This window comes from Mixophyes fleayi, chromosome 8, assembly GCF_038048845.1.
Source record: "Mixophyes fleayi isolate aMixFle1 chromosome 8, aMixFle1.hap1, whole genome shotgun sequence".
NCBI lineage: Eukaryota > Metazoa > Chordata > Amphibia > Anura > Limnodynastidae > Mixophyes > Mixophyes fleayi.
In genome coordinates, this window is record NC_134409.1 from 134309389 (window position 1) to 134325247 (window position 15859).

The window sequence follows — 15859 nt, forward strand, 5'->3', positions numbered from 1 at the left end:
CAAACCGGGGTCTTGGCCTGTCTGTGTAGCAGGCGGAGCCACCGACCTCTTGACGCCACGTCCCCTTTGGTGACTGTTGAAGGGGCCAAAAGAAGTTGCTGTACCTGAGATCAAAATTCCTCTTTGCGGCCCTGCTCCAGCAGTCTGGCTTGTGTGGGGGGAGAAGCTACTTTAATAATGTATTATACAATTATATCACTTCCTTTTCCCTGTCATTTTCTCACTCTATGGTAAAATGTCTATAAACACAGATTGTTGGAATTTGCACTGATACCATCTTTTGCACATTATATTGTCTTATGCAGCATGGAATCAGTATGAATTGACTCAGCAATTCTCACCGCAGATCAGCAAATATTATTCTGCAATGTGAAGCACAGCCCAGCTCCATGTAAGGAGCATTGATGGGAGGTAATCACTGTGCGGCCCCTTTAAGAGCTTTCTGCCTCATCATCATTACTGGCAGTAAGCTGCAGACCACGTGGTCTGAGTGTTCGCAGAGGGGGCGCGGCCAGTGACGTCACGGCGGCGGGGCGGGGAGAACGTCAGGCTGCTGCAGGGCGGGAAGACGGAGCCGGGTCAGTGTCCGTGAGCGGCCGTGGAGCGCACACAGCCGGTAACATGCCGCCCACCACCGGGGAGAAGGCTCTGCGGGGCCGGGTGCAGGAGCTGGTGGAGAAGAACACGGTCGTGGTGTTCAGCAAGAGTTACTGCCCGTACTGCATCCAGGTGAGTGGTGGGGCCTGTCCTGTGGGCATATAGTGGTGGGGGCTGTCCTGTGGGCATATAGTGGCGGGGGATGTCCGGTGGGCATAGAGTGGTGGGGGGGCTGCCCGGTGGGCATAGAGTGGTGGGGGGGCTGCCCGGTGGGCATAGAGTGGTGGGGGCTGTCCGGTGGGCATAGAGTGGTGGGGGCTGTCCGGTGAGCTTAGAGTGGTGGGGGGCTGTCCGGTGGGCATAGAGTGGTGGGGGGCTGTCCGGTGGGCATAGAGTGGTGGGGGGCTGTCCGGTGGGCATAGAGTGGTGGGGGGCTGTCCGGTGAGCTTAGAGTGGTGGGGGGCTGTCCGGTGAGCTTAGAGTGGTGGGGGGCTGTCCGGTGAGCTTAGAGTGGTGGGGGGCTGTCCGGTGAGCTTAGAGTGGTGGGGGGCTGTCCGGTGAGCTTAGAGTGGTGGGGGGCTGTCCGGTGAGCTTAGAGTGGTGGGGGGCTGTCCGGTGAGCTTAGAGTGGTGGGGGGCTGTCCGGTGAGCTTAGAGTGGTGGGGGGCTGTCCGGTGAGCTTAGAGTGGTGGGGGGCTGTCCGGTGAGCTTAGAGTGGTGGGGGGCTGTCCGGTGAGCTTAGAGTGGTGGGGGGCTGTCCGGTGGGCATAGAGTGGTGGGGGGCTGTCCGGTGGGCATAGAGTGGTGGGGGGCTGTCCGGTGGGCATAGAGTGGTGGGGGGCTGTCCGGTGGGCATAGAGTGGTGGGGGGCTGTCCGGTGGGCATAGAGTGGTGGGGGGCTGTCCGGTGGGCATGAGGGGGTCACCTCGTGGCCTCTCTGACTGGGGACCATGTGAATGAGGTTGTCGTTCTTATCCATATCCAATTTTAATACATTAAATATAAATAATTTTGCGGTGTTTTGTTTTATGCTTAAATTGCAAATTAGGGTTCAGTGTTTGAGTTCTAGGATGGGGTTTTCCCATCCTAAAATATGGATTTGGTGCATGCACAATGAATTGCCTATGTATGGCCAGTAAAGCAGATATTGCTTATTGCCCAGGATTCCTGAGTCAGAGTAAGCTGCATCTGCCTAGGATTACTGAATGGAAGGGGGTGAGAGGTCGCTGAGACTTAACTGATGCTAAAGGCTATTCTGGAGACACTGGACCTGCATGACCAGATGAGGATTAACAATTATTTTAAAAGAATTAGTACATATAAAATATCTGATTTAAAAGAATTGGTACATATAAAATATCTGATTTAAAAGAATTAGTAGATATAAAATATCTGATGATGGTGGTGTGTTAACACTGAATTTATGGATAAGATGAAAAATCACCCACAAGCCACTCACCATGGCTGTTGTGAGGGCTGAGCCATGTAGCTGTGTTCCAGGTCTGGTTCATTTTGCAGCCCCGGTCAGAAGTTCGGACCCTGCTGGTCCGTGCTTTCAAGAGATGAGCACATGGCTCAGTATCCGTTGTTTACCAATATGCCTGCTTATTTAGTTTTGAATATTCAGGCTGGTTTTGGCTCGTACTGTAATATCGAACTAGTTGACCCAATATCGTGCTGTTTGCCCAGCATATTACTCTTGAGTGGAAGCGGGTGATAATGACAACAGTAAAGGCTTCTACACATCTCCAGCCTTACTGGGTATATAAAAGTTGCTGCATCCTTTTCAATCTCCTCTCAACACACAAAAAAATGTGATTTCCATATGCATTTTCTGAATTTAGTTTATGGGGTGAGGGCCTTATATATTCCAGGGAACTTGGAGATAATGCTGGTTATTGCAAAACGCCTGTAGAATGAGGCATTCTGGTATTTATGAAACACTTGTGGATGGGGTTAAAGACCCTTCTCTCAGCTGTGTTATGTTGGGGTTTTAAAACTTGTTTCAGTGGCTCAATGGGTGCCAAATATGTATGAGTAAGTAACTATAATTCACCATTATTGTGGGTATTGCCACTTTAACCTCTATAACCGATAGATAAGGTACATTTTGCTACCTGAGAAAACCTTTTCTTATAAACATTGAACATGTATAATTTTTTTTGCAGGTAAAAGATCTGTTTACCTCCCTGGGCTGTGAATACGTAGCATTGGAACTTGATCAGTGTGGTAAGCGAAGTACTAGAATATTACCTTCTAGCTATAGCTGTTAATGTTTAACATGGTTTATATATGGCCTTCACACGAGTAAAGGAAATGTTATACAGCGATGTAACATGTTCATTTAGGCCTCAATTACATACGTTTGTGTTGCAACAAAATGCCTTTCCGCACCACGGCCGCAGAGAAAATGTATTTATCAGTTGGCCCCACGCAGAGAAGACAGCCATGATGTTAGACTGAGGCTATATCCATAGTCTCTCCATTCACTTGGGATTAGAGTGGCTCATGGTCAATAGTTCTTACTGAATGGTTCCTAGTGAATGGACAGGATTCATGAAAACTATGGCAGCACGGTGGCTCAGTGGTTATCACTTCTACCTCACAGCGCTGGGGACATGAGTCAAATTCCCGACCATGGCCTTATCTGTGTGGAGTTTGTATGTTCTCCCTGTGTTTGCGTGGGTTTCCTCCGGGTGCTCCGGTTTCCTCCCACACTTTAAAAACATACTGGAAGGTTAATTGGCTGCTATCAAAATTGACCATTCTCTCTCTCTCTGTGTATGGTAGAGAATTTAGACTGTAATCTCCAATGGGGCAGGGACTGATGTGAATGAGTTCTCTGTACAGCGCTGCAGAATCAATGGTGCTATATAAATTGATGATGAACTATAGGAGAGAGAGGGATGTGTGAATATTTTTTTTATGCTTGTTACATAATGTCTTACTAGATGATGGCAGCAATATTCAGGACATACTTCATGAAATGACTGGACAGAAAACCGTACCCAATGTCTTTGTAAATAAAACGCACGTTGGTGGCGCTGATAAAACACTCCAGGTAACGTTCTCCAAATCTATATTTGTTTAACGCTCTAATAATTGTAAAGGAATGTCAGTTCAGCCATGGAAGGCTGTGATCTCTGTATAATTACTGTTCAACACCTTTTTTTGTTTGAATAGACCCTATTAACGTGTTGTCTCTGTATTGTAGGCTCATAAGAATGGAACCCTGCAGAAGCTGCTGGATAACACGGTCGCTTACGATTATGACCTTATTGTCATCGGCGGTGGTTCTGGTGGACTGGCGTGTTCTAAGGTATTGTCCTGTCTCTGCCCCTTTCACTGGTCGCCTTGGCTTTATAACGTCAGAGCATAGAATGTTGGCAGCAGATGTCGCTGTATGTTACGTGGCGTTGTCTGTAAATGAATGAATGCCAGTAGTTATTGGGTTCTAAATGCAGCAAAAGTGCAGATGTCCTTTCACATTGTATACTCTGGCTGATATCCCGTTGGGGGTAGATCTGGTCTCTCTCCAGAAATTCCCTTTAATGGTGGACTATACATAAAATGTGTGAACCAAGAATCTGTAAATAAGTTTTAACAAAGTGGGGGTGTTTTTATATCTTATAACAAACCTTTAAAATAAACACAACTGGCCTAACTGGTGGTTTTTAAAAAAAAAAAAAAAAAAAAGCCATGGGGCTAAGTATCATATTTACTCATAGAAATGATCTATAATGACTTGGCAGCATGCGTTTCCTATGACTAGTTCTCCCTGTAGTAAGTACCGGCATCAGACCATGGTGTGCTGGAAAATACACAATCACAGTTTCCTTGCTGGAGTTCTTAGATAAGGCTGTATTTGGCTTGAAATAGCCGGTCGCTTATCGCTTTCCACGTAAAAGTTGTTATAAGCCAGTGAAAAGTAGTAGACAAAATGTTTAAATCAGGATCTTGTAAGTCATGCCTAAGAGCAGGTAAATTGGGTGCAGCTATTGAAATCTATGGTAATAACCTTAGTAACTTAGGCTCCAACACTTTGACCATTTTGTGGTTGCAGTGAGAGAGAATGCAAAGAGCTCATTGTTAGTGATAAGTGTTAGTGTGTAGAGTGGATATGACCAGGAAGACTTGGTAGCAGGGCAGTGTAGTAGTTCCTACTGGATTACGGTTACAAGGTATAACTATGACTAGTGTTTTGTTGTGAAACCGGTTATTCAGCGGAGGAAGGGATGGCAAAATATAACTGCAGTTTCTAATGTGGCAACATGCTGATAATGCCCTTAAAACTCGCTTAAGGAGGATGTATATTTCTATTCGATAAGCTTCTAAATATCATTACTCTCCTACAATCCGTGGTCTGTCTCCCATATCCTGTAAAGGGCAGCCAGGTCACACGGCAGTAATGTATAACCATGCAGACCGCATTATCATGTGACCAGTCTAGATGGTCCGTTTGTGTTGGGCTCTTTTAAGGTGATTAATGCTTTAAAATTCGGTGACTCAGCACTTTTTTTTTGTAATTTTTTTTTTTTTTTTGTAATTTTTTTTTTTTTATATGTTTGAAGATATTTTTAGGTCATGACATTCACTAGACTTCTAATAAATAAAACCTTCTCATATTGGTGGAGATAAATGAGTGTAAAATGTCCCAAAACTAAAACATGCACTTTTTAATTTTAGTATGTTCTGGATATAATGTACAGTGTACATGTCTTAAAATGCTCTAAAACTGGAACAAAACCCTTTATTGGGGCACTTTCCAGCATTTTTCTCTCTGCTCTTCTTAAATGTCCCACAAAGACCTTTGCAGGGTGTAAGCATTGGGTGAGCCAAGGTTCTAATTGCTGGAAAGCTACTAAATGCAGCAAATATTGGAGTTTTGTGCTATTTATTTGGGGGATGGATTTATTTGCACTTTTAAGGGGTGCACGTAGTAAGGACAGCTGCTTTGTGGTCTGCAATTTTTGAGCCTATCTGTTCACTGGAAACCAGCTGCAGTGATGTTATTAGTTCCTAAAGAGTTGATTGGCTGCATTCTCATGAGTATTGTCTCAGACCATAAAGCAGCCTCCGTGTGTAGGTGACAAGTATATGAATAACTTCTATAATCTCCCTAAGTAAATCCTCTTTCTCGTACAGGAAGCAGCTGCTCTGGGAAAGAAAGTAATGGTGCTAGATTATGTTGTACCGACACCACTAGGGGCTTCTTGGGGTAAGTTTGTTTTGCGTTCTCCCCTTATTCTTGGCCAGCTGATCTTGTCATTTCTTACTGTGTTCTTATTTTGAAATTTTTTATTTTTTTTGTAAGAATGGACTAAACAAATTTAGTAAATGACCAGTCTTTCACCACACTGCCACTAGCCTTTACCTGATTAATTTCAGAGTTCCTCATAGTGACTGAGGGGAAGGAACATTAGTCAATCTTGCATGTGTCAACAACTGAGCAACAGTTGTTTTTGTGAGGGGAGAGGGGTTTGGTCTTCCAGGGAATTAAAAACCGTTTGTTTGGAAATTTGTAACACTAATCAACAAAAATAATAAAAAAAAACAAAACTTCAGCTTTTTCGAATTGCACTTAGTAACTGATATAAATCGTCACCCTCAGCTGTGGTTACCTGTCAGTCTCCCAGTTTTGCACATCTAGGAACGGCAGTTTTCACCCAGTCTGTGCACCAATGCTCGATTTCCACCTTGTTATCAATAACCTTTTCTTGAGTTTGTTTTGAGTGTTCTTTGATCTTTACGATGAAGCTCTCATTTGAAAATTCTTTAACCAGTTGTTGATCCTCTTACAGATATATTTAGCTATTAAAGCTATTGAAACGCTTTAAGTAGTAAATAACTGGACTGTAATTATCTGTCAGCGGAGGACAACTGATTGCCCCAGGGATTATTTTGGCTTGATTTAGCAAAGGTGGACAAACTGCTATATTACAATCTATAATTTATGAACTTGAGTTTGTGGGGGGTTCTTAGTTTATTCGTATTTTGTGTCTGCGTTTCCTGAAAATTGATTGTGTTGAAGGCAAATAAAATGTCAAACACCGTTCTAATTTAGAAACTGCAAGAGGGTTGAACGTCTATATTTGCGGGTGACGTTTGCACAACTAACCATATTTTCACAGCATAGTGATCGTTCGTTTTCCTCTGACTCTTTAAGCTGCTTTTTCATGTAAATATGCTGCTTAGCGGCTGCTCAGATTAGTGTGGTCAATAATGATCTGTTCTACATCAAAGTGTAACTAGGTCTGTTTCTGTTACTCACCCAGCGTCGCACCGCACTCCTGCCAAGTTCTTGTGGGTGGATGGTGGATAATAATCACTGTTTGTTTTATATAGGGCTTGGGGGAACATGTGTAAATGTTGGGTGTATTCCTAAGAAGCTGATGCATCAAGCGGCTCTCCTGGGTCAGTCCCTGAAAGACTCCAGGAAATTTGGCTGGGAATATGACGAACAAGGTAATCGGATATTAGACATTGACTAAATACTCTTGAGCTCCTTACACACGCTATGCTGTCTTGGTCAGTCATTTCCTTACAAGATGTTTTGTTTACAGTACAGCACAACTGGGACACAATGAGAGAGAACATCCAGAGTTATATTGGCTCCTTGAATTGGGGTTACAGAGTTTCCCTACGGGACAAGAACGTCCGTTATGAGAACTCATATGGAGAGTTTGTTGAACCACATAAAATTAAGGTATATCCAAGCCCCCCTCCCCTTGTCGGCGTCTACTGGCTTTAATATTTGCATATAACTTTTTAAAAAAAAAATCCAAGACATACTTTTACATTAACATAAATCCGTCCAACCTCTGAATTCTTAGGCAACAAACAGGAGAGGCAAGGAGAGTTTCTTCACAGCAGAGAAGTTTGTTGTGGCCACGGGGGAGAGGCCCAGATACCTGGATATACCGGGGGACAAGGAGTTCTGCATTACCAGGTTGGTCGGCTGCAGTTTTCCCCTCCAACCTTGTTTTTTTGTCTTGTGCAATCCCCACATACCAGTCTGCAAAGCTGAGAACATTGTACCATCTTCCTTATCTCTGACACGCTCAAGCAGTCTTGTTGTCAGGGCTGTGTTCCAAGCTTTAAAAGTACACGGTTGTGTAATAATGTGATTAAGCTTTTTTTTTCTTTGTGGAGAGTGTTCTGGTTTATTTCAGAGGTGATATGTATCTGTCTACACACCCATTGTCTAGATCAGGCCTGGCCAACCTGAGGCTCTCCAGGTGTTGCGGGAAACTACAAGCCCCAGCATGCTCTGGCAGTTTATGTTGGGATTTGCATGTCTATAACTGCAGGGTATGCTGGGATTTGTAGTTTCACACCTGAAGAGCCTCAGGTTATCCAGGCCGGGCCTAGATAGTGGAGACAGCTGGTTTTACAGGCTTAACAGGCTTCTAGATGAAGCTAGCTGTTTGTATGGAGTGTGGTAAAGCGCATAGAGGGCAGTTATTTAACTTGAAGCTGCTTTAAGCAAGATGCTGGAATTTTATTTTAAGCAAGTCTAAAATTGTTCCTTTTGACAAAAGGGAAAAAAAACTTTATTTCCTTTTCTCTAGTTAGGCATAAATGAATATATAACCTGGCGTGACTTGTATTCAAATGAAGTCCTGCTCTAGGGACCTTATCTGTCGGATGTCTTGTGCTTTTATTTACAGTAGGAGCTAGTAGATATGACTCTGCCACTGACTGTTGCAATAAAGTGTGTGGAAAACCATAAAGGTTTTCATATCCTCCAAGGTTTCATCATGTACGTCTCGCAACCTCTGTGTAGAGGTCTCTGCATGTTTTGCATACAATAGTCAGGCTGTTCTTCGTCAGCCCGTGCAGAGCTTCCTGGTTACAGCTAGTGTTGTATGAAATTGGCTGCGTTTCAGGAGAATATTTAGTGCTATTTGGAGATGGGCTTATTTCTCTATAAACATTCAGTAAATCATGTGTAAAAGTAATTCTAAAAGTGCCTAATGCTTCGGTAATGTCGCTGGTTCCTAAGCAATTGATCGACTGCTTTCTTATGAATATTGATTCGACCCACTAGCCTGTTCCCTTGGGACCGTAATGGGTGTTACTGACGCACTCCACTGTGTTCCTGCTCTGCTTGTCCCTTCCCCACAAATCTATTGCTCACCTGAGTTTTTTTTAAAATTCCCATGAATTTCTTTTTCCCTTTAATGTAGAACAATACTATGTATGATGAACACTCATCCTGGATCATTTGGGTGTTTTTAATTCTTGGTGTTGCAATAAATATAGGCCATATTTGACTTGTTGAAACGGCTTGTTGCGGTCTTTCGTGTAGGCAACTAACGCCTGTAACGTTTCATTGGTTATATTATGAGTTTGTTTGCATCTTAAAGAGAATCCTGAAAATCATTTTGATCATTCTCCAACTCCTTTTCTAAATGACACATAATATCAAGCAATGGGGGGGGGGGGGGGGGGGGTTTGTCACTTTTGACTGAAGCACCTGAAGATTACATCAGTTTCTGATTTATCAATAAGTAATAAATGCTGTGTTATACAGGTGAACATTACGTGTGTCTAATCCCCTTTTCTGTACTCTCCCTATAGCGATGATCTCTTCTCGTTGTCCCATTGCCCCGGGAAGACTCTCGTAGTCGGGGCCTCCTATGTGGCTTTGGAATGTGCCGGTTTTCTTGCTGGTATAGGACTGGACGTCACCGTTATGGTGCGGTCTATATTCCTCCGTGGCTTTGACCAAGAGATGGCGGAGAGGGCCGGAGCTTACATGGAAACTCACGGAGTGAAGTTCATCAAGAAATTTGTACCAACTTCGGTAAGAAGACATCTTGATTATTACACTATAGCAAACTTTCTTCTTTATATCGGTCATTGAAAGCAGCGAAGGGTTTTTATTCATAGCGTCCCCCAAACGTTTCTTTTTTGTTTTTTGTTTTTTTTTTTGGGATGGGAAAACTCCTTAAACAATCAACTGTTTTAGTCCCTGTGTAGCGGACGTAGATATTTCTACTATCAATCTCTAATATTATACTCCCACTTTCACTGGGAACTGCTGTAACAAAGCCGTATCCAACACTGCAACACGCATAACCAATATGGCGCACGGCTGTAGTACGTAGACGTTCCTTTTGAAACCACAGCTGCTGCCAGACAAGCCATTATGGAGGTTGGTGGGTCCAAGGCCACCTCTAATGTCGGGCACCATAGCAGTTGCATTGGTTGTGCCCTTGACTGCAAGATTGTGAATGGCGGTAATCGACACTAGGAAGACTTAAGGAATTGCTGGACTGTTATATGCAGTTACACTCTGGTACAATTAATAATATGATGTGATTTCTATAGATTGAGCAGCTGGAGCCAGGCACCCCTGGAAGGCTGAAAGTTGTTGCAAAGTCCACTGAAGGAGATGCGGTCATCGAAGAGGAATATAACACCGTAAGTCATCTATGTGATTTGAATAACGTTATTTCCCTACATCTAAATATGTACCGCAGTCCTATGCAGAAATGTGTATCTATCGGAGCATAAAGGCCGACTGAGTCTTTGTCCGCTGTCTTGTAGGTTTTAGTTGCTGTCGGGAGAGACTCCTGCACTAGAAATATTGGTCTTGAGAAGATTGGAGTGAAAATTAACGAGAGGTGAGACAGATATACATATATTGCTGTGGGCCGGATTTGATTTAATTGCTTTCTAAATACCTGTATTGCCCATACCAGGAACGGCAAGATACCGGTGACTGATGAGGAACAGACCAACGTGCCTTATGTCTATGCCATAGGGGATATCTTGGATGGAAAGTTGGAGTTGACACCAGTGGCAATCCAAGCCGGTCGACTGCTGGCGAGGAGACTATATGCAGGTTCCACTGTGAAGGTATAAATATATTGCCTGCCAATCATTCTGCATTGTGTCTGTGCTGTAGTACATTGCATCAGGGGGTCCTTGTATAGAGGTGTAAAGCTAAACAACGTTTCACCTCTTAAATATTGGCAGCTACAGATTTCCAAAATCCTCTCTTCCTGCCCTGTTTGGATGTGCACATTACATATAGGTTTCGTTTTGAACCAATTCTATTGTTACACCCCGTTCTGGAACACTTTAAAATTGTGATTTTAGACAGTTTTTGGTGCTGCATTTCAGCAAAGTGTAACTAAAACTCTCGTACTTCCGCAGTGTGATTACATTAACGTCCCAACCACAGTGTTTACTCCAATGGAGTACGGGTGCTGTGGATATCCAGAAGAAAAAGCCATTGACCTTTTTGGCGAAGAGAGTCTAGAGGTAAGTGCTGATTCCCTTATACAGCTCTAGTGGAACCTTCTGTATGTAAAGACCCTGTCTCTCCGCCTTATAATGTTACACATCTGTGAATGAATAATGTGGTAATATTGTTATCCAGCACCTTCACTTGCACAGTGTATCACAGGAGTTGTGTTTTTACCTCCTTTTTTAGGTTTACCACACTTTGTTTTGGCCTCTGGAGTGGACGGTCCCCGGACGTGACAACAATACTTGTTTTGCGAAGATAATCTGCAACAAGCTTGATAATGTACGTTCTAATGACTGAGCGTAAAGTTGTAGCTTCAAGATGTTTTTAGAAAGAGGAAGTTACCCCATTAAAAACAGACTCTTTGCATGACTTCCTTTTGTTTTTGTTTATTGATCTCTGGGTGTGTTACATGGTGTGATTATTCTGTGTAGTGGTATCCGTCAGTAGTGAACTCGTTGGCCCCATCAAGTCACCAGGAACCAGTGGCGGCACTGAATTTATTATCGCTAGACGTGAACAGTGGGTCAGTCTACAAAATCGCTGCCTCTGATTTATATAAAGTGTCTCTGTCATCTACAAATAATGCTGCAGTATTAGTGGTTGCCGACCAAGCCTCTGTTCTATGGTGGAGGTGGAGTGCACTGCCAATGTCTGTTATAGAGCAGCTTTAGACACCCAGAGATTTAGTTTTCTGTGTACTATTATGAGGTACGATCGTGTTGCATTTTGTCTCTGATGTCACTGGTTTGTGATGTCATACGTGATGTCATTGGGTGGGAGGTGGCGGCAGGATTAGCCCGATGGCTGCATTCTGTGTGTTTAGGCAATTGCCATGGTTTATTTTTAAAAAATGTATTTGTTTTACACTTATAAACCTATGTATTCTCCCCCACCCCCCCCTTTAGGAGCGGGTGATCGGGTTCCATGTTTTGGGTCCAAATGCTGGAGAGATCACTCAGGGCTTTGCTGCGGCCATGAAGTGTGGACTTACAAAAGAGACACTGAATGAGACCATCGGCATTCACCCTACGTGTGCAGAGGTGAGTCCATCCAGGCTGTGCTTTAACCAGGTCATGAAGGTGTTAAATCCAGTTACTTATTCCTTGCGATGCTTGTAATACGTTTCTTTTATAGCTTTTCCTTGGCTTTAACATACTAGTCAAACTGCTTAACGCTAATATATGCTGTAAATTGGAACAAGCGTAGCCGTTCCGTGTAATATCCGTGTGTTGTCTTTCCTCTGCTGAGGCGGAACAACCTCCTAAAAGATGTCTGTTTTGTTCAGCAGAGCGGCCTAATCCCTTCTCTGCAGTAAAATGAAATGTTTTAATCTGGTACTTCTGTCATCCATGGGCTGTTTGTTTATTTTTCAGGCCTTTACCACCATGGATGTCACCAAATCATCCGGAGGAGACATCTCCCAGAAGGGTTGCTGAGGTTAGATCCTGCTGTTCTGTCCCCCTGACCGATCTTCCTACGGTGAGACCCATCGGACTCTGGTAGAAAGCAAAAGGCTTTCTTGGTAGACCTCCAGATGTGATGTCCTCTCCGAAAGTTGAGGGACGCGAGTTGGTCGAGCGCAGGAAGATTCTCACGGGAGAACGATGGAACAGCAGGATTTCCGAAACGTCTGGACCTGCTCCTGGATTAGCGTTTTTTTACAGAAATGCTTTTTGTGAAGTCTTTGCTCGTCACCTTTCATTGAGGAGAGCACTGACTGAGGACCAGACAAAGGTCCAGACACCTTCATCATGTTGTCTTTCATTTAGGTGTTTGTGTTTTGATTTCTTTTACAGAACACACTTGTCTTCCTTCTGCATCTTTATTCTTTTCTCCCCACGATGTCCATTTTTATCTTGGGTTCTCATACAGTCGTGACATTTTTAATGAGTTGTATAAACTGTCCATCTATTTATCTCGTATGTGAGGGATAGTCTGTTCGGTATGACTGCCCTTAAGTTTGATTGTGCCACAAACTTGGGCATGTGATATTTTTGAAAAAGTTAATGTATAAAAAGTTATTGACACCTTCACTGTTTGTGTGAGAAGTAACTCTTTTCGATTATAGACAAAATTAGATGAATTCAAACCCCCAGAATTCCCCGGCACTCAACTGCTTCCACCGCAAAGACTAATTTAATCTCTTTGAAGTATTAATAAAATGCAGGAGTCGGAGGACACTTGGAACTGTCTAGTACGTCATAGACCACTTCCATGGGGCTTTGGCTGATAGGATGTGAACTAGTTTATATTCAGAGTTTTTAACTGAGAGGAATTCGTCAAAAGATACCAGAAAAATCTATAACGGGCCCGAAATGAGAAATGTTTCTTCAAAAAAAATGAACATACAAAATTGACATTTGTTATATGTTTTAAGGAGGATAAAAAATAGACTGGAGGTGGATTCATGCCAAGCAAATGCTGCTAAAGTGTCACAGAGAAACATCATTTTGCCATTGCATATATATATATATATATATATATATATATATATATCGAGCAGTATTGTAACTTGGCTTAGTTAATGCAAATGATTGATGGCCACGAGTTATAGCATAATTGATGTGTGAGTTAGCGATTCACTGATTGTGAATGTAATTAAATATCTAGGCCTCGGCATGAGGAGCCGTTTGCCACTGAAAATTGCTAAATAATGTCCTTCCACAGGGCAGTACACGTCCTCTGGTGAGGTTTAATAGTGCGAGGCTGCCTTCGCTAAGCTGGTTCCTAGATCGTTTTGGACTTGAATTTGGTCCTTTTTAAGCTGAGAGACAGTCAGGGACTGGGTGCTGGGCTCATCAGAACAGGCGGGAGCTCTCCTACTCGTCCTGGCCTTACTTACGGTTTAGAAATTTAATTGTAGCAAATGAAAATCCTGTAGACTTGGTACTCGTACACATGGGTACCTTTTAAGGCATCAGCTGTGCATCTCGCTGAGGTGCTTACACAACACCGTGGGGTAAAACTATTAAACTGGTTTTTACAAGTTGACAATATTTTTCCCTTTAATGACATTGCCGGTTTAAATTTGCCCAGCAAAGTCGCTGACTACCTGTGCCTTGCAAAAGCCGTAGTTTAAAGCATTTACCCACCGTATGTTTGTATCTGAAAACCCCCTAGCAGTCAGAGACCGTACCTGCTGGGAGAAACATTCAACAAAGGGATTAATGAACACACATTTCTATGCGTACCATGCATTTTTTATAAAACAAAAAAAAATGTAAAGCACCTGTATGCACTAAATCTAAGGATATAAAGACCACTGTTGACTGTGTGCAGAACACCTCAAAGAGAAATCATTGCCCTCATTGTGATAAAATGTATCTAATGCTGTGATTGGAAGATTAATAATGTAGAATGGAACTAGTGCTAGGATGGTGCAGCAAATAGATCAGCCTAATGATTCATGAGGGGCTAATGAAATCATCGTATTCTCCATTCTACTGAATAAAGGGATTAGCTAAAAGACACCATTTCATAGCACAGCTCCCAAGCACAACTATAATCGTGGTCTTAAGGTGGCAGCTCTGTCTTTGCAAGTTCAACTTTACTTCGTTTTTTTTTAATGTCCCCCCCCTCCCTCCCCCCTCTCCTTTATAATGTGTTATTTTGTCTTTTTACTTTTTAAAATCTCTGTTACATGGAAACCAATTTACCCCAGACAATAATGTAATTACACTTTGAACTAAAAGAAACCCAATAATGTAACACTTCTGTTAATGACCATTTGTGTAATTCTGTTGTCATAGTGGAGGCAGCCATTTTGTGGGCTGGACCTACAGTCAGCTGATCTAAGAACTAGTGATGTCATGAGGTATGTCCGACCTCTTTGGTCCCAGTGCGTGGATTGGCTGCGTTCTCATTAACTTTGCTACAGTATTGGAAATGGCTTCTGGACTGCATCCGTAACAAGCCAAAGTTTTGTTGATTGGAGTAATCCTTCCTCTCAAACATTAGTTTAATAGAACTTGTACAAGTATTTCAATGCACAGTAAAACCTGATCATTCACATTTTTATGCACCAAAACACCCCGTCTTCATATGTGCCTAAAATATCCACTGTGGTTTCATAGAGGACACATTGGTTGAGGGTTTTTTTGGGGGGTGGATTCTTTGTCTATTGATTTTAATTAATTTAAGTTGCCTTAGTAATGTAGTCCAAGGTTACAGCATTTGGCGGAAGCAGTTGAGAAATTAGAAGTAATGCGCTGTTCTGCGAGAAATGGTTCATGATGGCAAATGTCAAATCATTGCTTCTAAAATGCGTAGCTGATTCATCCTTCAGAGTATTGACTGACAGTCTCCATTGCTGACGTCTGCGTATTGTATGGCGTGGCTGCCAGTAGTGGATTTATTGGAAGTGTATTGTGAGCTAAGCTTCATCAGGAAGGCAGCCAAGAAACACAGCTGCACGGTAATACTTGTAGATTTGTGGTACAGGCTCCAAGCAGAGATAGTGGAGATAAATGCATGTATAGCTGTAATCCGCAAGAGGCGATTGTATAGTCCTGCAATTGCCTCTGGAGCAACTGCAGCTGTTTTCTAATCTGCTGGTAGTGGCTTATAACCAGCTGGTGCGCGGCTTGCACTGAAGTTGTGATCCCACTGCCTGGGGCATAAAACATACAGCTGTAGTGGCAACGAGGTACTTTCTTAAATGCACCGTGTCTTCTCTTATGTTGTGGTGACGTGACAAGAAAATGCACTAAACTGAATGAGCATTGTATCACACATTGACCCCATCACCTGTCTATAATCTCACATATGAGACATTACATTTCCAGGTTACTTGTGTGCATCCAGCATTGGTAATAGTGCTATGCTACTCTTTATCCCATAAATGTAGAGTTATGTTTAGTTGATGATATATAAGAGTTTAGCTAAAACACTAACATTTCCATTGCTTCCCTGGAGATGACTGTTACCATCAGCTATTTATATAGCGCCACTCATTCCGAAGCGCTGTACAGAGAACTCACTCACATCAGTCCCTGCCCCA

General features: G+C 42.9%; 1 protein-coding gene across 1 annotated transcript; it reads left to right on the plus strand.

Moving 5' to 3' along the window:
- Window positions 1–522: 522 nt before the first annotated feature.
- TXNRD3 (thioredoxin reductase 3) lies at window positions 523–12893 on the plus strand. Its single transcript, XM_075183646.1, has 16 exons — window positions 523–729; window positions 2765–2825; window positions 3548–3657; window positions 3811–3915; window positions 5742–5814; window positions 6942–7061; window positions 7160–7302; window positions 7430–7545; window positions 9180–9405; window positions 9933–10025; window positions 10152–10228; window positions 10307–10463; window positions 10764–10871; window positions 11044–11139; window positions 11766–11900; window positions 12234–12893. Exons 1-16 carry the CDS (start codon window positions 622–624, stop codon window positions 12294–12296), a joined length of 1791 nt encoding a protein of 596 aa, XP_075039747.1. The 5' UTR covers window positions 523–621; the 3' UTR covers window positions 12297–12893.
- Window positions 12894–15859: the final 2966 nt, after the last annotated feature.